At 43.8% G+C, this 22,512-nt stretch overlaps 1 protein-coding gene across 1 annotated transcript in view; it reads left to right on the top strand.

Annotated features, from left to right (window-relative positions):
- LOC307073125 (nuclear factor of activated T-cells, cytoplasmic 1-like) overlaps positions 1-10,755 on the top strand; it is a gene marked incomplete at its 3' end in the record, with an annotated part of 56,178 nt that extends 45,423 nt beyond the window's left edge. Inside the window, exon 10 of the mRNA XM_079732828.1 lies at positions 10,700-10,755. Coding sequence (XP_079588954.1) covers positions 10,700-10,755 — 56 coding nt within the window. The remainder of the gene's footprint in view (positions 1-10,699) is intronic.
- Between the last annotated feature and the right edge of the window lie 11,757 nt (positions 10,756-22,512).

Genomic DNA, 22,512 nt, shown 5'->3' with positions numbered 1-22,512 from the left:
GAGCACTCCAGCAGAATAGAAGCCTTGCTGTTCTAGGGACTCAACTCTAAGGTTTTAGGTTGAAGGAAGCAGCCCCCCCCCCCCCCCCCCCCTCCCCCCCCCTCCCCCTCCCCATACTACACTTTAACCTCAGCCTGCACACACTCCTCATGTCTTGGAGTCTGTGTATGTGCTGTGTGTCTGCGCGTGTGTGCATGTGTGGGGAGGTTGGTTTGGCGCTGGGCTGATGGTGAATACCTGTGGCATCGGTAAACATGAGCACATCCAGACCGTTTAATAACAGCGTATGAAATGTGTTAGCTCAGTGAAATAGAAGCTGCTAGTGACGGATGTCAACAGAATGAGGCCCAATGTCGCTGGCCAACAGCAATGGGGGAAGCCGTGAGGTTTGCTTCTGTTGGCAGCCCGGCTGTCCTCACTGTGGGCACACTGAGACAAGAGATGGGGGGATAAGAGAGAGAGAGAACTACAGACATGAAGAGAGAGCGAGAGAGAGAGTTATGAAGATCATTTTTATGAGCGAGAGGAAATGAGATGATATATTTATATAATTCCAGCACCACCATCACAGTCCCAGTGGCTATACTCGGAACAATATCAGGCAACATTGTCATTGTCCCCTGTTTGTATTATCCAGCCGATCACACAAATCAATTTCCATGGAAATAAACATGAAGAGCTGTTCGGTTGCTTTGGTTTCACTTGATAATAAAATCCTTGTAGTTCATAATCATGATCCACGGGCAGGTCTGCCAGTGGATCATGGTTAATTCAGTCACCCCTTTCAGCATTTCAGAAGTAGCTTTTCACATTTTAGCATGGCAAAGAAGAGAAAGAAAAGATGGAAAAGAGAGATGCAGCGATGAGAGATGAATTAGGAAGGGGTTGGGGTCAGATCATTTTCGACGTTTCCTTAAGTCCTGCGGTATTCACCCTGCGGCAGAAGAAGCAGGTCAACTGTGGAAAGGGAGGCCGACCCAGACAGACAGAGGAAGAGGGGAAAATCTGACGTGGAAGAAAGTAGCATGCAGTCTTGGACGCTTTTCCCTGGCACTTTCTGTCGTTCACACACACGCATATACACACACACACACATACAAACATACATACACACAAACAGACACATACACACCCCTTCACATATCTACACTCACAGAGAAATGAAATGTGCGCACACACACGCAAACACACACTTATTCACACACACAAGCACACATGCTCAAACGCAAACCTACACACATCTGCGTACATCTGCGCAGATCATTCACACAGACAAAGCACACATGCAAAACCAAACATTCACACATTTACACCCCTGCAAACACATCCACATGCATGGACAAACACACACACACACACATTTTCCTTCTCAGGTCAAAGCTATTGAATGAGATTTTTTTAAAAGTCGAAGAAGGATAAATACCGCAGTAGTTTATTTCCCCTCCGTACTCCCTGGTAATCATGAACAAAGTGCCGTGACCTGCCTTGGAACAGAAGAATAGGTTTACTTTGAGGAAGCAAGTGATCAAAGTCAGTGACCTGAAAGTGTCTTTGGGTTACCACAAAACTCTGGGCAGTTGTATATCTTAATTGAATTTGAATGAATCTATTCGTCTTTTGTGTTTGTTTAACCTTTATTCAAACAAAGTAAGTCTCATTGACGTTTCAAATCTCTATTAAATCACATCTCTCAATCAAGGATTATAGCCAGCTCTCCATCCCTATCCATCTGTAGCGCTCTACATTCAACCCTGTTTGTTTTTACTTGTAGGTTGGTCTACTTGAGATCTCACATCTCTATTACAAGGAGACTATCAAGTGTTATTGATCTCTATCTCTCCATCAATATCATTCTATATCTATCTATATCCCATCCTGTTTGTGTTTATTAGTAGGTTAGTGTTATTGAGGTTTTATATCGATATTGCAAGAGACAATCCATCCATCCGTCCATCCATCCATCCATCCATCCACTCTGTTTGTGTCGACCTGTTTTGTTGTACGGTGGGCTAAGGGGCAGCCGGTGATCAATTCACTGTGGAGGTAAAGGGGTTACAGGCTCCAGGGGGAAGAAGGGCTGTCGTCTACATTCTAGGAACACAAAGGACTGTCAGGGTTGACGGATGTAGTAGAGAACACAATACAATTTCACAGAAATACTCTCAAACACACACACACACGGGCACACACATGCACACACACACAGACACATCTCCAGGTCAGGAATGAGAAGGTACCTTGAGGGAACCCCATCTTATTTAGCTTTTGAACTGTACATTAAACTGTACCTTACACTGTAGTCACTGTAGTCAGAGAAATAATAAAATAAAGACACTGAGAGAAAAAGATTAATAAAAAAAGAAAGAAAGTGAGAAAGCCTGAAAGAAAGGAGGACAGAAAGAAGGAATAAAAGACCCTTGGGGTAATGTTGAATTGGTACAGAGTCCTACTGCACAGCGTGAACTTCTGAAAAGATTTAGTTACTCTACGACTCCAATTCATTGCATTTGCCGTGGCTTATTGTGAAGCGTGAAAGCCTCTCTGCCAACAGGTAGGGCTTTCACACAAACACTGACCATCTGGCTGCAGACAAAAAACAAAAAGAGGCAGAAATGTAAACTCGTCCCACTTTTTCTTCATGGACCATGGTTTATGGTAAGCCTGCCATCGTAATTCTGAATCCACAGTTGTATTTATCAAATATTATGTTGCAAAAGATGAAGAGAGTGCAATATATTGGCAGGCAGCCACTGTATGTATTCACACAAATACTTAGCTTCAATGCTTGTTGAATTTCCAACCGAATCTTGAATTGGTCCAAATGAAGATCACATATATTGGACAAGCAACAATTGATAAAATGACACTGAGTACAAATGTGAAGGTCATAAATCACATTGTATGCAGATGTACACTCTCATTCTCCTTCACATGGTAATAATCTACCGAGATATGATTGTTTCAACCTGTTTCGTTTCATTCGAAACCTGTGAAATATCTTGCAGTCAGCGTCAGCCTTGGTCGAGCCATACGTTTCCAATTCTAAATCAATCACAGCGCTTTTTATCAGATGGCTGGGTTAGTTTACCATGAACCCGCTGGTAATGAGGCCCGCAAACAGCTTTAATCTGTTCCCTTTTATATCTCAATCACCCAGCTATGTTGGAGTGGGTGGCAACGCGCTGTGGTTGCAGGCTTCAGTGTCTGCTCCACTTTCAAGTTCTCCTGAATTTAAATTTGCATTGTGTACACTTGATTCTTTTATGGAGTTGTTTTTGTTTGTAGGAGACATTTACGTTGAGCAGTAAATGCTTTTATCCAAAGTGTCTCACAGGTGAGGCGGAGAACAATGAAACCATACAATCGATATTGGAGCAGCTACAAAAAAGAAAGTGCTGCATGACGAAGTTTCACTACAGACAACTGGGCAGAGTGCAGCGTAGCTTTAAGAAACAAACAAAGGGGAACAGGTTTGTCGTAGTTTTTCTGTGGTAGTCGAGGGGTTAAGTGCATTGAAACAAAATAAGGTATGTTCTAAATAAAAGACAGTGGGCTGTAACAGAGAAGTACACAAGTCAGACGATGAAATTTTCCCACAAAAGAAGACTTCAAAGACATCTCTCTGTTGTTTATCATGAATTGACTTTCATGATAAACAACAGAGAGAGAGAGAGAGAGAGAGAGAGAGAGAGAGAGAGAGAGAGAGAGAGAGAGAGAGAGAGAGAGACAGCAAGAGACAGAGAGAGAGAGAGACAGAGAGAAAGAGACAGAGAGAGAGAGAGAGAGCTGCATGGTACAGCGGTGACTTCATCCTAGAGTAACCTGCGCTGAGGGCATGAGAGAGCTGGCCTAACCGTGTAAACACCCTTCCCCTCGCCTCCCTCCCCCATTGCACCTCCTCCTTCCCCCCTCCTCCTCCCTCCCCTCCATCCCTTATCCTCCCTGGGGAAAGGCCTCGAGTGAGCACTCCCTTGCCCCCACTGGGCCAGGGAGGAAGTGAGAGGAGGCGAGAGACAGAGAGAGACAGAGATAGATAGAGAGAGAGACAGACAGGGTAGAGATTAGAGAGAGGAAGCCGCGCCGTAGATGAAAGGTCTCCAGGACTCTGTGCCGCTGTGCCAAAATAAGCAAGCTGCCACTGGGGCTTTTCAATAAAAACCTGTTATCTTTGGTGGGCCCATTCCACTTTATTGGGTCTGCAGTATTTTATAGTTATATATATATATATATATATATATATATATATATATATATATATATATATATATATATATATATATATATATATATATATATATATATTTATATATAAATATAAAATACTGCAGACATATATATATATATATATATATATATATATATATATATATATATATATATATATTATGTGTGTGTGTGTACTTAATTTTTTTCCCCTGCAGCCAGAGGGAATCAAATATATACAAAAACCCTCAAATAAGTAAACTGACGCAGCACAGTTCTCCTTTTCTCATCTCATTATCTCTGGTGCAGCTTATGCCTCCACAGCCACTCTCATCTTGGATCTGTGTTCTATGAACCCTACAGTCCTCGTCGTGGAGCAGGTCCCAGGCCTTCCCTCTTCCACTTTTCCGATCCCCCACAGCTCCAATCATATTCCCTGTTTCCAGGCCTGTAAATATCAGACCATGTCGTAGTGTTACGGCTCACCTTGGCACAGTGGGGGGGGTCGGAGGGTTGACTGTGTCCAAGCCGCACACAACGCTTGTAAAATCCGAGTGCCTGACCCAACCGTATGGAGCGGCATCGCTGCAGAAGAACAACCACTATTTTTTCACATCGGACCGATTCCTGACTGTTATTTTTATTTTCATTTTTTTCAACGTTTATTTTCGGTCTGTTCTCCCCATCGGATGGCGGAGACAAAGTGTGATCATATGGGCGTGTGGCCAGTGCGTTGCACATCAGCACTGTCTGTTCTAGGGGCTGAAATGTGCCGGCTGTGTGTGTATCAACACATCATTAGGCCCAAAGGGAGCTCGGCGATGGATTAGGTGGTGTCTACCTGCAGGCCCAGGGATGAATTTACGAAGTGCTCTGTAGGGATGAGGGATTAACGGGACACTGTCTCTTCCCATGTGTGTTTGTGTCCACGGTAATAACAGTTAAAAAAAATGGTGTCTTTCTCTCTGTCCGTCTGTCATGCTGGTCATCATCTTCATATTTATTTATTATCAAATATTTCTTGTAACTTTTACTTTCTGCCATATACTCATATATGCTCTGTCTCGGAACTTTCTTTAATTCACTTTTTGTCTCCTTCCGTCTCACGTTTTTCTTCCAACACTAACTCTTGACCCTGTGACCTCTCTCTCTCTCTCTCGCTCTCCCTCATTTATGACATTGATCGTTAGTAGCTTGTGATCGTCAAGGCTGTCCCTTCTCTCCTGGCAGTCATTTCAGAATGGCGTGGGAGGCTGCAAATTACCCATTAAGTGTTTCTGCTGCAGCCAAGACAAGATTTGATATAGTGGGGAAACATAAGTAATATGTACCAGGAAATTCAATTGTCTGTCTCCAGCAGCTACACAACGTGAAGTTGGTTAGGTAAGATAGTTGCATTACCAATTTCACAAGCATGCCGGATTGAAGCGACAAGCGTTTTAACATTAACCAGTGTGTGTGTGTGTGTGTGTGTGTGTGTGTGTGTGTGTGTGCTTTTTGTCAGTGTTTGTGTTGCAGGTTTGTGTGTCTTTGTGTGTTTGTGTCTGTGTGAGTGTCTGTGTGTGTCCCTGTGCTTATGCATGCTGTGTATTCCAGTGTGTCGGATCACACAGGGATGGAAAGCCCTTGATGGTTTATGTATTTCTCTCTCTGCGTTGCATGCGTGTGAGTTCCTGCCCAGATCTCGTGTAATTGTTAGGTCTGTGATGAGAGCAGATCACTGTGACTGCCGACTTCCTTACACTTCGTCGGGTAACCAAGAGTTTCTCCCCCACCCCCCCACCCCAACACACACAATGGCAGGAAACCAGGGGTCCACTTTCTCACAACCGCCACAAAGGTTCAAGAGAAGTGGTAGTGGAAATGTAGGAAGCGTCTCACACTGCTGCAACACTTGGGGTCACCCCCCCCCCCCCCCCCCCCCCCCCCCCCCCCCCCCCCCCCCCCCCCCCCCCCAACCCAGCCGGCGACCCACTGCCACCGAGGGTTTATTTGTCAAGCAAAAAAGAAAGTGAGAGTGAAGAAGTCAGGAAACTGCTCCACTTTCTATAGCAGGCCGAACCAAAGGGTCCCTGGCAGGAAGCCTTGGTTCAACCGGGAAGTTCAGGGGTCCTGATTGGAGAGTTGGGAGGCCGAGCAAGAAGGGGGGGGGGGGATGCGGTGATAGGTATGGTGGGGGGATGGGGGGCATTGCCAGTCAGGCCGTGATAGGACGGTGGGTCGGGTTACCCAGGGAAGGAACCCCAGCACGGCTGATCCTCGGGGGCCCCTCGGTGGAGCTCTGTGCCGTCTGCCCAAACCACAGGGCGGCCCCTGTGCTCGGAGGATGCCCGGCTCTTATCGACCTTCCCCCCCCCCCCCCACCCCCACCCCCCCCCACCCCCACCCCCCCCACCCCACCCCACCAGGGTTAATTCAACCCAGGTCAAGTTTACACTCCAAGCTGAGATGTGAAAGCAGCCAGATGAAGTCATAACGACCTGTCTGGGATAACTTAAGAAGAGAGAGGCACAACAACCCTGTTGGCTATTGGCTGTGATGTCTACAGTTTGGGGCTTTATCTACTGTTTGTCTCTGTCTGCCTGTAAAGCTTGTCGTTGGCCTAAAAGCTTTTCGTTGGCGCACTGCTAACATTAACATTTCACTCTCGCTCTGCTATAGCTCCGCTCCCAAACCGCTCATTGGTGAAATGGAGGTTTATTACATGAGCGTCTTCTACAACACCCCCTCTTTTAAAAGGAGCTTCTGGTTCCTTAAGCACCGGTGAAGCAGCTGAGCCCTTAACAGGTAAGCACGTGGTACCAACCCACCAGATCGCTCACCTTGGGCCTTCACAAAAAGGTGTTTGTAGTCCGAGTGGCAAGGACGTATCGTGGGCTGGCATTGGCCGGCTGCGGTATGACCTCGTTTCCCTCTGTCACTCTCCCACCTGGCTGAAATAGATCATTCCCAGAGCGCGGTGACAGCAGTCCCCCCTCGGGGTCACATGACCACCCAGGGCACCTCCGCTAATCGAGAATGTCAGATTTTTTGTTTTTCGTTCTAAGCTTTCTGCTTGTAGTTGTGGCAGGATTGCACCGATTTTTTTTTCCAGTTTATTCATGCTATGATATCATCCGTGTTGCCAACTTTCCATTAAGGAAAACTTAAACGAAGTAAGCAACACGGGACGTGATTGACAGCGTGTTTAATAATGACGTACGAGGATGAAACACTTCCCCTTAGAGAAAGTGACTGTCATTATGGGTCAACTCCTGGACTGAGTATGGCTTTGTTATTGAGTGGAGTGTTTTCTGTGAGGACCGGAGCATTGTTGACATAACTGGCTACCACTACTACAACAAATGTTTTTAACAGTGTAGAACTAATACAAATTATAGAGGTGCTTCATTTCCCATTTGACAAGAACAGCTATCTAAGACATAAAAACTATCCGTCTCTCAATGCTGTCCACTGTGCCCTTTGGATTTAATACTTAAAGGAGACATATTATGGTGTTTTCCCAACAAGTAAACATAGTATATGAGTTCCAGAAAACATGTTTTTGAAGCTGTTTGCTGGAAATAGCTTTTACGAAAGAAAATCTTGCCTACCGCTTTTCTCCTCTGTTTCAATCCCTTCAGAATGCACTGTTTCTGGTGCCTGTAGCTTTAATGCAAATGAACTGCTGCCCATTGACCAATAAGCTGTGAGAGGGAAACACAGCATGGAGGAGAAGTGATTGTTGCCGTTTGCGGACTCCCGGAGCTCTATATCTATATAATATAATATAATATAATATAATATAATAATAATAATAATAATAATAATAATAATAATAATAATAATATATAATATATAGGTATTTATATAATATTATATCTAATATCACAGCCAAAAGCTATGTGCGCCTCAGATGATATTATGAATCATATAGACTGCGTCTGACGTCTCTGGTACTTCCACAACAAGTAAAGACTCGTAGTGGGGGTTATCTCGGCAATGGTTGAGAAGAATTGGGGGAAAGGAACTTTGTCCTTGACTCTTTGAAGTCCATAATGAACCGCGACATGTAGGAGAAAGGGATTGTACTCAGCTGCCGGACTGTTGCCGAGCTCTCCCTGCCGGAGCTGCCGGACTGCCGCAGAAGCTCTGGCGGCAGTCCGGCAGGGGAGATCGAGGGGAGATCGGCGGCAGTCCGGCAGCTCAGCTCCGGGATTACAATCCCTTTCTCCACCGGAGCTGCCGGACTGCCACCGATCTCCCCCCGCCGGAGCTGCTGGACTGCTGCTGAAGCTCCTCTGCCGGAGCTGCAGGACTACCGCCAGAGCTTCGGCGGCAGTCCAGCAGCTCCGCCGGGCTCCCTGCCAGGCAGTCACATCTCCACCCAGCACTCGTCCGCTGGTCCACAAAATCTTAGCTATGCTCTGATTGGAGGGGGGTGGGGAAGTGGGAGGTAATATTCAAATTTGCCCCCTTCCTGCGCATACACGCATGCAAACTTTTTTCAAAGTTTGTATGCGTGTAGGAGCACCGGAGACCCAAAACAGCACCCCAAATCCCAGGAAAGGTGTTGTTCTCATAATATGTCCCCTTAAATACAAACAGATTCATTTGATATGGTTTTGGTGTACCGTTTTCCAATATATTTTGAACATTGATTCAAATAAAAGAAAATCAAAACAACCCTGGCCAATTTAATCGAATACATTACATCCGTCACTCCATTTTCCATTTGTTGTAGGCTTGTGTTTTTACACATCAGTCATTCAGGTGATTCCCCTCCAGTGACACTGTGTGTGGGACACCAAACGGTTAACACGACACAACCTGTCGAGTCTCTATAAATAGCTGCATGTTGTGGTGCCATACATTTCAAACCGCATCCTCTTTCTCTCAACCCCCCTTCTGCCAACAACAGGATGCAAACATATAATGAAAGAAAAACATGAGGCCCAGTTTTCAATAAGTGTGTTCTTTCTCGCTTCTCACTGGTTTGTAGAGAATGGAAAATTCACAAAAAAACTAAAACACAAAGCGGAAAGAATTAGTTGATAAAGCGTGAGTACACCCGCTGTGGTTAATGTGTGTGGGCGTAAGAGATGGTGACATGTTTCACACAAGAAGTAACGACCCACTTTCCCTCCAAAACAAAAAAGAAAAGTACATTTGTGGCATACGGCCGCCCAGTGTTGGGTTTCCCCTTCGTTGTAAAACGGCATATGGAGCTTCGTCTTGCTTCACCTCCAACACAAAGAAGAGCCACTCTGTCATTAAAGATGGATCATATCATTCCAACTATGAATTTTATGCCTGCTGTACCCTCTGTACGCGCATCTAAAAATAGGCTCGGCATGTAAATGCCTGTGTAGCCCACGGCGGAACTGTGCACAACAGCCAGCAGTTTTGGCTCAGCTTGACTGTTTCCAATAGGACCTTTCTGTTCAGGGGAGGTGGGCCCGACCCACCTGTTTATATTCACAAGTCTCCAAACGTGTTTATGAGTGTGTGTGTGTGTGTGTAAGTGCGTGCTTCTGTGTTTGTTTGTGTACAAGTGTGCCATTGTACAGCGTCGTTGGTAAACGGATGTACCTGTGGTGCTCCCGTCATCACCCTCTGCCTGCGCTCCATAATTCCTCACATTGATTCACAAGCCCTAACACAACCACTCAGGAGCTCATTCCCCTTCAGCTCTCTCAACCTATTTGGACTTTACTTTTCACTCGTTGTAAATTCTGGTCATGTGGGGGGTCTGAAGGGGGACTTCTGGCCCAGCGATGAGGGCTTCCCACAGGGCGGGCTTCCTCTCCATGTCCTCCTCGTCTCCACTGTGTGCACGAGAGCAGCAGGGGGTCGGACTGTGAGTGCTTCATCGCTGGCTCCACTATGCCTGCGCAGTCTCTTGTTCGTAGCAGCTCTCGCGGCCAGGAGCCCGCTGGCCATCTTCACGGTTGTTTCCCTCCCTTACGCCAAAAAACACACGGCAGATAGAGGCAGTGGCAGTGGGGGTGGGGGGTAGTGGTGGTGGTGTGTCTGTGTGTGTGCGTGTGTGTGTGTGTGTGTGTGTGTGTGTGTGTGTGTTGGGGGGAGGGGCTTGTAGTGCTCACTATCTGGCCGAGGGTGGGAAAGGAGCGGGCACAGGAACTGGTGCAGGAATACGAGTGATACATCTGCATGATGCACTCTTGTGTATCATGTGTGTCTGTCTGTCGGCCTGTCTGTCTGTCTGTCCCTAACCCTGTCTTTTCTTCGAGGAGAAACATATTGACCACTGTATCTACCTTTATTGAGGGAGTAGAGTACTTTCATAAAGACCCCTCTCTACCTATATCATCTGTTTGTACAATCTGTGTCAGGCCTGAAATCCGCTTGGTCATCTTCTGTATTGCATCCACACGACGGGAGATGTACCAGTGTCTCCCCCATCAACATATTGGAAATTTCTAAGACCGCCACAATCGTTAAATGGCATTTCAATAATTCTCTACTGTCTGTGCTTTGTGTTTCGTCCCAACAGTTAACGAGATCATCAGAAACGACCTCTCCTGCATCTCAGTGCATGCTCACGCATAGACGTCCAGACGTCCAGAGGCAGCACTGTGCCCAGCAGGCTGAGATCTCACTCCTCCTCAAAACACTGCCTCACAGCATCCTCTCCATGAAGAAAAAGAAACAAGAAGAAAGAAATTATCGAAGAACATCTTTCACGTGACCGCAATGACCATCAGCTCCACAGAACTCAGTCCGGGTAACATCCCTTGACCAGGGATTGCAGGTGAATGTTTTAAAACTCGTGTCATTTCAGGTTCAGAAACGTATGACGACACATGCCTTAATCCACAACAAGCACTCCTTACTGGACCAAAACAAGCTCAGTCTGAATATACAAAAATAGAGTAAAATGACAATCTCAACAAATGACGTTTTCCGTTATACGTATGCTAATGCATGGAATACAATAGCGGGAAATCTGTTTTGTGAGTCTCAGTTTTGGTTTATTTGCCTGTGCAGTCCAACCATACCATTCCAAGTGGTGCCTTATAAAAAGAATATTTTGTTGCAACAAAAATCTGCAAACACAACTCAATGCAATCGTTTGTTATCTATCGTAATAGCCCTCCTTTGGTTGTATCCATGTGAAATATTGTCATTTCAATAATTTGTTTACAGGGAAAAAAACAAAGGCGGGGAAATATGTAGGGAATATTTGAAAAGCTTATTAATGTATTTTTTTCCTTTGTTTTAATATTATTATCCAATGTAATTTTCAATATACTGAATGTCATGTATGTTTTTGTATAATCATATATCTGAAATGTACTTACATATGCCTTATTCTTATATTATGCAGTTTTATATTTAGCTTTTGGTGTTTGTGTCAATGCTATTTTATCTCTCTGCTATTCATTTTTATTTTTACACTTTTCACCTCTGTGCCTATTTCTATTGCCCTGCCCTAGTCTTCCACTTCACTATAAATAAGACATAGAAATACTTTAGACAATCCTAAACAATTGTACATATCTATCAACAGTTGACCAACAAAATCTTATGAGGATGCAGCTATCCAAAAGTTATGTTATGCATAATGTTTTTCAATTTCTTTGAGAGTGCTCCTCAAAATGTATTTTAATATCCCTTGCACTGCAGGATTTTAGGTAACAAATGTCCATCAATAACTTTGAGGCATTGTGTGTTTTTTTAATTTTTGTATGATAAATCTGTGAAGTTGAGACAAATTCTTCTTATAATGGGCAATAACTGAACTGTTCATATCAAAAGTTTTTTTTTTTATGAAATAAAAACTGCCGATGTGGTATTTGTTACTTAATTCCCTGAGAGTCTAGCAATGCTTAGTAAATTACCGTGGAAGATGAATAAACCTGCACTTTAACATTCTTTTCAAGACCAAATATTTGAGATTTATTCACTTTCAATGTAACAAGTAAAAAGCTCAATTGAACTAATCAAACATTTCTTCCAAAGAGCTCTCCTATTTTCAATGTAAGTAACGTGTTTAGTTGTCTTTCTTTGAGCATGCACACATTTAAAATGTGGGGATCATTTAGCTGACAATAGCTAACCATATAGCTTCCTAATACATTTGAAACATATAAATATCAGCATGGCTAAATTGTATGTATACTGTTTTTATTGTGTGCCTTATTGTTCTTTCTCAGCTTCGATACTATAGCATCTCTTTTTTTATATGTAGGCACTACGTGAACCATGTGTCTTTGAAAAAGTAATATTTATGAAAAATAAAACTGTGTTTTAAGTACTTCAATTGTTGACGTTCTTCATTTGCATCCACATTTTTTTTACCAATTCATTAATAATCAACATCTTGATGACTATATTAGCCTTTTCCGTGGTCATTTTTTTACTTTTATAGATTCTGAATTACTAAATATTGTGCTCATGTGGTCAAGCCTAAGCATAGTCTTAATAAAGAAAATCAATGAAATAAAATATGGACTTTGACACAGCACCCAGTGTAATATAGAAAATTGTAATGATCTGATCTGATTTTACAAGGAGACATCATATACTTTGGAGAGAGGGTCTTATGAATAGATAACCAATGCATTTGAATTAAAAAATAAGATTCATTCTTTTTATATCTTCCTGTTTTTCAGGCATTCTTTCTCTAGTCATTGTGCCCAAAATATTTGTATGAAGGATATGGATTATCGTCATCATTATTACATTTCTATTATAAATCCCACACAAAGCCCTGTTGTGTTTTCAATGGAGGCTTGCCACCATGTGTTGTGACAGGTAGAGAGGGTTGTGGGTTTTCCAGCGAGCCTTGTTAGTATTTGGGGCGGTCGGGAGAGAGCCGCACTCGTGCTCCTCACCATGGGAGATAGGCAGCCCTCCTGTGTACCACCTGCCCGGTCCTGCACACTTTTTTCCACCCAGCAAAGTTCCAAATCGCCTATCGCCATAGCGACAGAAGGCAGGCCTAGGCAGTGCTCCCCCCCGCCACAGCCAAAAATAACCCTGCTATTTACAGATGCAGTCACACCCCTTTTTCCTGGCACCCTCCGTCCTCACCTCCGTCAAAGCCGTACCCTTTGACACGGCGTAGGCCTCGATGGCTCAACGCTATGCTTTCCATTGGGAGTCTACCTCTCTCACTCCCTCTCTCACTCTGCCCAGAAATCAGGATTACTAGGTTGGGGGGGGGGGGGGGGGAAACAACAGAGCGCATCAATGGAAAAACAAATGGGAACGCCAAAAGCTATTTTACAGACTTGGTTTGTCTGTCCAGCATGCTCGCTAGGAAGGCCACAGAGAAATGGATCTGCCAAAAGGTAGAAGAGTCGCGAGAAGAACAAAAGGAAAAGGATGAATATGAGTGAAACAAGTAAAAAGTCCCCCCAGATCCTAATGACAGAAGCACGTGCCGTTCCCTCTCCCACTGGGCGTCCGGGAGCTTCCTCCTGCACACGGCAAAGGGCATGGCTTGGATGTTTCACTGTGTGGATTTATAGTGTCTTTATGGCTCTTTCCCTCACGCCCCCCCACCTTCCTCCATACCTCCCTTACTGTTCTCCCACTAGTCCCTTGATTTGGGCGTTTTATAAAGTGATTGCATAGGGACAGTCGTGAGGCCTTTGCCCTCTTCCATCGTCGGCCATCTGCAGCCAGTAAATCCTCGATATGCGCCTGCCAGGAACAGCCCGGTTGACAAAAGCCATGGGGTTGACTTTAAGAGACACTTGAAGGGATAATTGTTTGACCATGCGCCGGGACCTGTCTGTTCCTTCTTCACATGTGCCGTCGCTCTCTTGTCCGACGGCGAGTATGTGCAGCCTTCGCCCTTTTATTTTGACTTGCTTTTGAGTGATTGTTTATAAATGAAAGTATTTAGAAACACACAATTAACTAAGAATCAACAATGATCAACACTCTGTTAATGGTAGTTCAAATGAACGGGAACAGTGTGTGTGTTTGTGTGCGCACATCTGTGGATGCATGTCGGGTGTTTATGTGTGTGTGTTTGTGTGTGTGTGTGTGTGAGTGTGTGTGTGTGTGTGTGTGTGTGTGTGTGTGTGTGTGTGTGTGTGTGTGTGTGTGTGTGTGTGTGTGTGTGTTCTAAGTTTGGGTATGTGGGTCGGGAGGTGAGAGTCCACAGATGCAAAAGGTACCCGTTTCATCTCCGTTTAATTGCTCCATCCACCCAACAAAGACGACACAGACGGTCAAACGACACACTGGTCACATCGCTGGTCTGCGGTCACAGACACACAGACACACACACACCACTGTTTTAAAAGGCCTTTGCAAAGACATCCAGATGCGTCTGGAAAATGTTGTGCTCTTTTATTCTCCATCTGTAATCATTCAGCTTGATTCACAATTTTCTGTCTCCTGCGATGCGTGAAATGTTGCGCAAGGGTTTATCAAATTTGGCGGCGGCGGCATATGTTTGAGTTTAAGAAAGGACGGCATAGTGAGAATTGTCCTTCTATGTGATCGCAACATGGGAGCTCCTCCCTGACCCCCACCACTCCTGCCTCCTCTTTCTCTCTATCTCTCTCTCCTGGTCTCCTCCCTTCATAAAAGCGTGTTCAACTATCACTTGGCTTGAGGGAGGAGGCCATTGGTTTGCTCTTAATGTTGATGTACATATGCACAATGTTTACGTTAAGGAAGGCTGCAGCATAGCACATTAGGGAAGGCCCTTAATGGGATGAAAGCACTCGGCCTGGGCCAGGAGTTCAGGGCAGGTGCACTCTCTTACGGTAGATAAAGGAGACTGGCACTGAAGATGAGTTCATGACAATCACTGTGAGGCTTTTAGACGCCTTCTTCATGCTCAATCTTCATTTCCCTTGACACTGATTTTGCAATAAGGATCCGGAGAAAAAGGGGAATGTCCATCTATTCATTTTAATGATCCCTCATTATTGACTGCTGGCAGGGAGGGGGCGAGCAAAGGTAATGATTCTTGCCGTTGCTGGCCAATCACTCCCCTTAAAGGAATAGTACTCTAAATAGTAGCACTAATGGATACCAACAGTGACCTCAGGGTGACCCCTGGACAAACCGCCAGGGAGCAGACTTACCGACAGCAGCGATTTAAACATTGAATGTTAGTAATTCTGCAGTAATTATTCCCTGAAAGTTTACATGTATTACATGTTTATAAGCTTATTTTAGCGATTAATTGTTGTTAGTACTGTCCAGCACCACAATAAAGAGAACTTTAAAACTTCATAAAACGAAATATAATATAGTTGAAATTAGCTGATATCAGAAAAGTTATCAGCCAACGTAGATAAGCCAAATGCCTTCTGTCTGTACAAAAGGTTTGGCAGTCCATCACTGACTTTAATTCCTGCAGTCTGGCCTTCAGGCCGAAGTCTGCAGTTGATTGGCTGAAAGCCAACTCGGACGTTTCCCAAAATTTTAGATCCCTTGAAAACATGGAGGAATTTCCTTCTCTGGCAAAAACTCTAGTGAAATTTTCTGTATGTGTGTGTGTCTGTGTGTGTTGTTTAAGTGTGTATTGACGGATTAATGGTATGTGTTTGTATGTGTATGTGTGTGTGTATGTGAGTGGTGTCCGTGTGCATGTGTGAGAATGAATACGATCCCTATCGGTCCTTCTAGTCATATGAATATGTGGACGTCAGGGTCAGAGGGCACATCGTTAAGAGCATTCATCTACAACTCTGCCCAAGCCACTGTATACTGAAACTAACCGCAAAGACAACAGTATAATCTCCGAAGATTACCTGTCTGCTGCACGCTGGCCTATATGAATGTTTTATCATAATAGCTTTTCTTTTTGCTAAGTGCCTGCTTGAGTGTTGCTTTCAACTTTTGATTACTTTATGTCTTGTTGCAGAAAAAAGGACAGGGCCCAGTAGCAGAGTAATGGACCTAACGGGAAAGGTTCGGACTGTCTACCTCTCTCTCTTCTTTTTGGAGATAAACGACACCACACGAGTACTCCAAAACGGTGGTCGTAGAGGATTGGGCCGAGGAGGTTGCAGAGACTAGTAGTCCACAGACTCAGCCCAGAGGACGGAGAAGAGGGCCAAGCAGGTGGAGAGAGCAGGGAAAACAGACATGACATAATCATATAAATAATAGGCTACGGCAGGGTTCATATGAGTTCCATATGTTTCGCTCCATCAGGAAATATAGCATGTCAAGCGTCGCAGTGTAAAGAGATTCATTTACAGATATTGCACGAGGGCCCAGTTCCACGTTGCTCCATCTGTTTTATGTGGCGAGTCTGATCTCATTTGGCCTATTGTCACGGTTCGGCTGCTTGCTCCGATGTGATAGTTTAGTCTCTTCAAAAATATATTTTTTATATATAAATACATATTTTTCTCTCTCTCCCCATCCAGATGATTGTGGTTTCCACCCCCCACCTTTCCTTCTCCTCCTCCTCCCAGCAGACGTCTCGTTGCGCGCAGAGAATGAGGCCGATTGCATAACGGCAGGCGAGACCTGATCGTTCCTGGCCTCCTCACGGAATTCAATCATTCTCTGCATTCTCCAGCCACATGATACCGGGCGTTAAGATTTCCCTTACGTTTGAATTAATTGATATTACGTTCACACAAAAGGAACTGGGTGGATGTGAGGATAAACAAGGGGTATAGTTGCAGATATATTTGGCTTAGTCGTAACAAATGAGAGGGAATCAAAACATACCTTAACTGCTTATTGCATTAGCAGAGGGTGACTAATTACTTTCTATTGCAATTCATGGCCAATACTTGAGTTCTTACCACACTTAAGGTGCTGCAGACTGATGTATGGGGGGGGGGGGGAACTGGGAGACACCAAATGATGACACCAGATGGTAATAGGCCTACTAGTACCACCGGGACTTGAATCACAGGATAACTGGCCATGAGCATAGCATTCGGAATTTACCCAGTGGAGCAACATGACAAATAAACACAGACTGACAAAAACACAACTTTCACAAACTTTTTTTTTTAATCCAAACAGGAGATATGACCATTAATGCAAGTGGTATGCCTAAACACACCAGGGGGACGCATCTCATCCACACTAATGAGTATGGCAGGACAAGCTGTTCCTGTTCATAGTCAAGAGCACTGAAACTTTTTTCAAAATAGTTTCATAAATCCTTTAGTACTACATCTTGCTCTCACCATGTGGACGAGGACAAGTAGCCTACATTATACATGCATCCTGAAAAGAGCTTCCGCATTTCCCAAAAGTGTTTCATTTATTCATTCAAGTGTCATTTATGTCATTGATTCAATAGTAAAGCAGTATTTAATGCTGCAACGCTCCCATTTCATCTTTAGTGGCGCTGATCAATAAGCTCAGAGATCCAAGAAGTCTGCACATCGCACTAATACATGTTTCACTACTACTGAGGTTATAACTGTAGTCCTACACTGCCCTCTAGCGCACGCTTTACATTGTTTGGATACACACAGTAACTGTGCTCATTGTCACAGCATTTTAACCCTGTGTAGTAAAATAAATGTAATACATTTATAAGATTCCTATAATGTACTAGGATTTACAGTTAGTTTTGGTCCAATTCAGGCAGTCAGATTGATAAGCTTAAGCATTCGGGAGACAACCCCAGCGAGGGCCGCTAGAAGACCAATAAGTAAGCTCAGACACAGGGTGCACAAAATAATAATTATCACTGGTCGGGTTGATTGGTGTAGAGACACTTTTTTGCGTATCACATCACGAAACATTGTCCTCATGGCTTAATGCCTGATCCTCGTGGTTAACATTTACATTTACATTTAGGGCATTTAGCAGACGCTTTTATCCAAAGCGACTTACAATAAGTGCATTTGTTACAATAAGTACATTTGTCATAAGAAGTGAAACAATATATCGCTGTCGGTACAGTAAAGACGTTCATAGAACCAAGTGCAAGTATTACAATCGCTAGGCTAACCCATTCCCCGTGTAAAGCAATGATAGCAGCTACTGTAGATGCTATACAATTAAGTACCTTGAATAAGTGCAATGTGCAAGTGCCAGGACGTACAACATTCAATGGTGGCTGTGCATTGGTTTCTATGCAGAGTCGAGGTGAACTCTGAACAGGTGAGTTTTGAGTCTTTTGCGGAAGCTGGTGAGCGACTCTGCGATCCTGACATCGGTAGGGAGCTCGTTCCACCACTGAGGTCCCAAAACAGAGAAAAGTTGTGACTTCGCTGATCGACCTTTGCTTGCTCTTAGCGATGGCGGTACCAGACGTCCAGCTGAGGTAGTTGAGCGGAGGGATCGAGCTGGGGTGTGTGGCTTTACAAATGCTTGGAGGTAGGCAGGGGCAGTTCCATCGACTGCCTTGTATGCCAGTACCATCATCTCGAATCTGATGCGAGCTATTACAGGGAGCCAGTGGAGGTCTCGGAAGAGGGGGGTTACATGTGAGAACTTTGGTAGGTTGAACACGAGGCGCGCTGCCGCATTCTGGATGCGCTGCAAGGGTTTAATCGCAGAGGCAGGGAGTCCAGCCATGAGCGAGTTGCAGTAGTCGAGGCGGGAGGTTAACAGGAGGTTATATCTTGGGGTTAACCAAGATATAATTTGTGCCTGAGATTGTGCTGTGGATTTAGATTACATTTCATAGCGTAATTTAATCAATAGTAGATACTTTATTCATCCATTTGGGGAAATTCAGGTAGCTCAAAGTCAGACTCAATTGTCAAACAAAATGTACAAACAGTAAAAATTATCCAAATAAGTCAATAAAAAGTGAGCAATATTGCACAGAATTAAAATTGCATATAAAAAAGAACCAGCATCAGATTAATTACACAATTGCACATTGTGCAGTGGGTGGGAGAGGGTTAGAAAGAAAGAGTCACAATAGGTCACTACCAGAGACGTTTCTTGCTGTATGTGGACTATGCGGCTGCATAGGGCCCAGCAGCCACCAGGGGGCCCCCAAACTGCCCAAAAAAAAAAAAATAGTTCAGCCTTATATTTTATTATATGTTGGAGAATTAAAATAACCTGTATCTACTTGCATGCATTCATTATGCATTTATTTGCAAAGCATCTAAGTGTTCGTGGGGTAATCAGGTCAAAATCACAGTGATTTTGACCTGATTACCCCACGAAGAAACGGCTCTGAAATCACCTTTGGGCTTGGCTGTCACGTTGCATGTGACGTCTGCTGACAGGTCCGACGGGATGATTGACAGCCGCCGACCTTCCACTGGAGTGATGAGAATAATAACGGTATACGCTAATTTCAATGTCATCTAAGCGTGCTTATGCATCTGGTGCAGAGAAACGCAAAAAGAAGAAAACCGATGAAGAAAATGATCGCAGGATAAAGGTAAGGCATTTGATGTGGAGAGGAGGGGGACACATAATGCCAACTTTTGAACAAATTAGTTTGCTACTTTCGTCATGCTGGCTAGCTCAGCTAGCCTCAGATAAATGGGAGCTACCTTATGATTGTTTGATTGCATGTAAATAAAGTCAGCTTTATCCAGAGTATGTGTTACAAAAAGGCTAAAATAAATGTGTCTCAAGCATAGACCTGTGCTGCTATTTTATAATATAATATATTATATTATCTCAGCAGCCTCACAAAGATGGGCAATCCTAAAAGAAAATGTCACTATTGCACTGAAGTCTTGGAGTGACACACGGTGGGAGAGCCGTGTCAACAGCATGGAAGCTGTGCGGTACCAGGTCTCTATCATAAGGGAGGCATTGGTGGAGGTCAGGGGAAAAGTGGCAGACCCTCTGACAAAGGTTGAAGCCCAAAGTTTGGCAGAAGAGGTTGGGTCATACCGAGCCTATTGAGGATATCATGAAGAGGCTAGAAACTGCATTCTTTAATGTGGATCCTTAAAGGCTAGGTTTGAAACACTGGGTGAGGTGAGAGCCAAATTTGGAGTGCTGCTACATTATATGCTAATTTATTTAAGTAAGTTTAGTTATTTATTTTAATACCGTTTTGAAATGGTTAAACCTTGTTATGCCACCTCAAAGTTTACATTAAACATTTTTCAAGAACATACTGCATCTGTTGCACTTATTAATGTACTCTAGCCTGCTTTCCTCTTAAAATGTGCTGCATTGTCACCGAATATATGAAAAAGATAGGAATCTCAACCTCAGAATTTGAAAAAATAGGGCCCCCAAATAGTATCTTGCATAGGGCCCCCAAACAGCTAGAAACGGCCCTGGTCACTACCCTCACCTGAGGTGTTGTGTATTCTGATGGCCTTGGGGACAAAGGATGACTCTACCGCTCAGTTCTACAGCACAGCGAAATGAACTCTACTGCAGCTGCTCCTTTGTTCTGCCAAGGTGTGGTGGAGAGGATGGCTGGCATTGTCCATGATGACAGCTCACTCCATGTGCGCCTCTCCACCACTACAACCGTCAGTGAGTCCAGTCTCTTCCCAAGCACTGAACCAGCCTCCTGATGTCCCTTTCTGCCATGTTTCCTCCCCAGCAGACGGCAGTATAGGAATGGACAATTGCCACGACTGAGAGCCCTGTTTAGAGCACAATCTGCTTATAAACCACCCATGTTACATACCATTGTTTCCTTACATTGAAAATTGCTATTTTCAATGTAAATATTCCAAATGGAATAATTTTAAACCTCAAGTCTCAACTTCACACAAAAAATGTGCAAATCCATATCAATGTAGTGTTCAGCAATAAGACCATTATAGCTTCCAACCGTCGCTATAGCAGAGTGTCAATGAGCTCCTACATAAGGTTAAGGTCCGTCTGTTCATCTCCAACGATCCAGGAAGGCCAGGCCAGTCTGCAGCTCTGAATTAGAGGAGGGATATTAGGGATTTGCAAATATACACATTTTATTCCATCAATGCAACAGCTCACTCAGAAATATAAAATAATAGTTTCCCATCATACAATGTATTTTCAATACCAAATGGAGCCACCAATGCAGAAACGCCCTGAAGCAACAGGTGAAACAAACCTTCCCCAAGAGAGGGGAAGGTTTGTTCAAAGACTTTATCACAAAATGTTACCCAAGAAAATAAATTATGATTTGCATATCAGTTTCTTTCCCTTCAACATCCGTCGCAGTATTGTTGGTCTCCCTTGCACCTCCAACTCACTGGGCCAGCACTGGATTTCAAAGAACACATGAGCTTATACAGCTGTGCGTGAAAGTGGCTTTGACCTCCCACAAGGGGGCGATTAATGGAGTCAACATCAGGACCACCAGCCAATACAGGGGACCCTCCATCAATGAAACGCCAAGTTACAGACTGAGTGCAGTAGGGTCAATAAGTCGCAATAGCAAGTTTACCACTTAAGAAGTTGTTGACGTCTTGCTCGGATTAGGAGCCATTTTCTATAGACTGTATCATACCAAAATACTTTTCTTGGGCCATCCTTGAATAAAGGTAGAATTTATGAGTAAAACACCACGTAAGGCCAAAATTGACCTGGTACAGCAACTTGACAAAACGCAATAAAGGCATGGGTTAAATTGACTCTAACCATCAAATACTTTAGAGAGCGGTAAACTTTACATGCCCTTGTTTCATGTTTTTCAAATCTTCCAATGGACTGAACATTTTTAAATTGTATTATTTTTAGTCAAATTGAATTGTTTCAAAACCTACTAATTTCTGTTGAAATATTTAGGATAGCCAAACCAAATTTATTAAGACAAGGATGTGTATAGCAAAATTAAAACAAAGGAGGAGATAAGGGCGGTGCACGAAGCCACAACAAACAGGCCCACCTGGCAGCCTAAACAAAAAGACTTCAACCAACCGAAGTAATACAATCCTGGAACCTCGATGAAGTTCACCAGGCGGTGGCCACGTTTCTCTGGCATGTTCATTCGAAAGCACACACAAACCAAAACAAGAAACTACTTATTTTTACTTCTAAAAATCTTCGCTTTAATGTTAGGGGCGTGGGAAACGCAGGTGAACCAAATTAAGTGCTAATGAGGACGAAAGCACTGGGATTGGCTGTGAGCTAGAAGCTTGAGACCAGGACGAGGCTTAACCACGTGACGACAAGCAATTTTGTATCTGCCGGAGCAATCACTCTGGTATCTGCTTTTCTCACGATTGCAAAGTGAATCAGCGAGTCTCATGTCATTTCTCATTTACTGTTTTTAGAAAAAGTAGGCCTACCACCTTTTAATTCAGAATTGGACCATGAAATCAGGAATTATATTATCCTAGTACATTACTTAAAGTTCACACATCAAGGGCAGGACTTACATAGGGCTGAATCTGATGCTCAAATATCTACATTTATTAATACACAATTAAAGACCTATCACACATTTATTTAAAACCAATAGTCAGACATCACCCTCAAATG

The sequence above is a fragment of the Pollachius pollachius genome (genome assembly GCF_949987615.1).
Source record: "Pollachius pollachius genome assembly, chromosome: 1".
Classification (NCBI taxonomy): Eukaryota; Metazoa; Chordata; class Actinopteri; order Gadiformes; family Gadidae; genus Pollachius; species Pollachius pollachius.
This window is presented reverse-complemented; position numbering and strand designations above follow the sequence as displayed.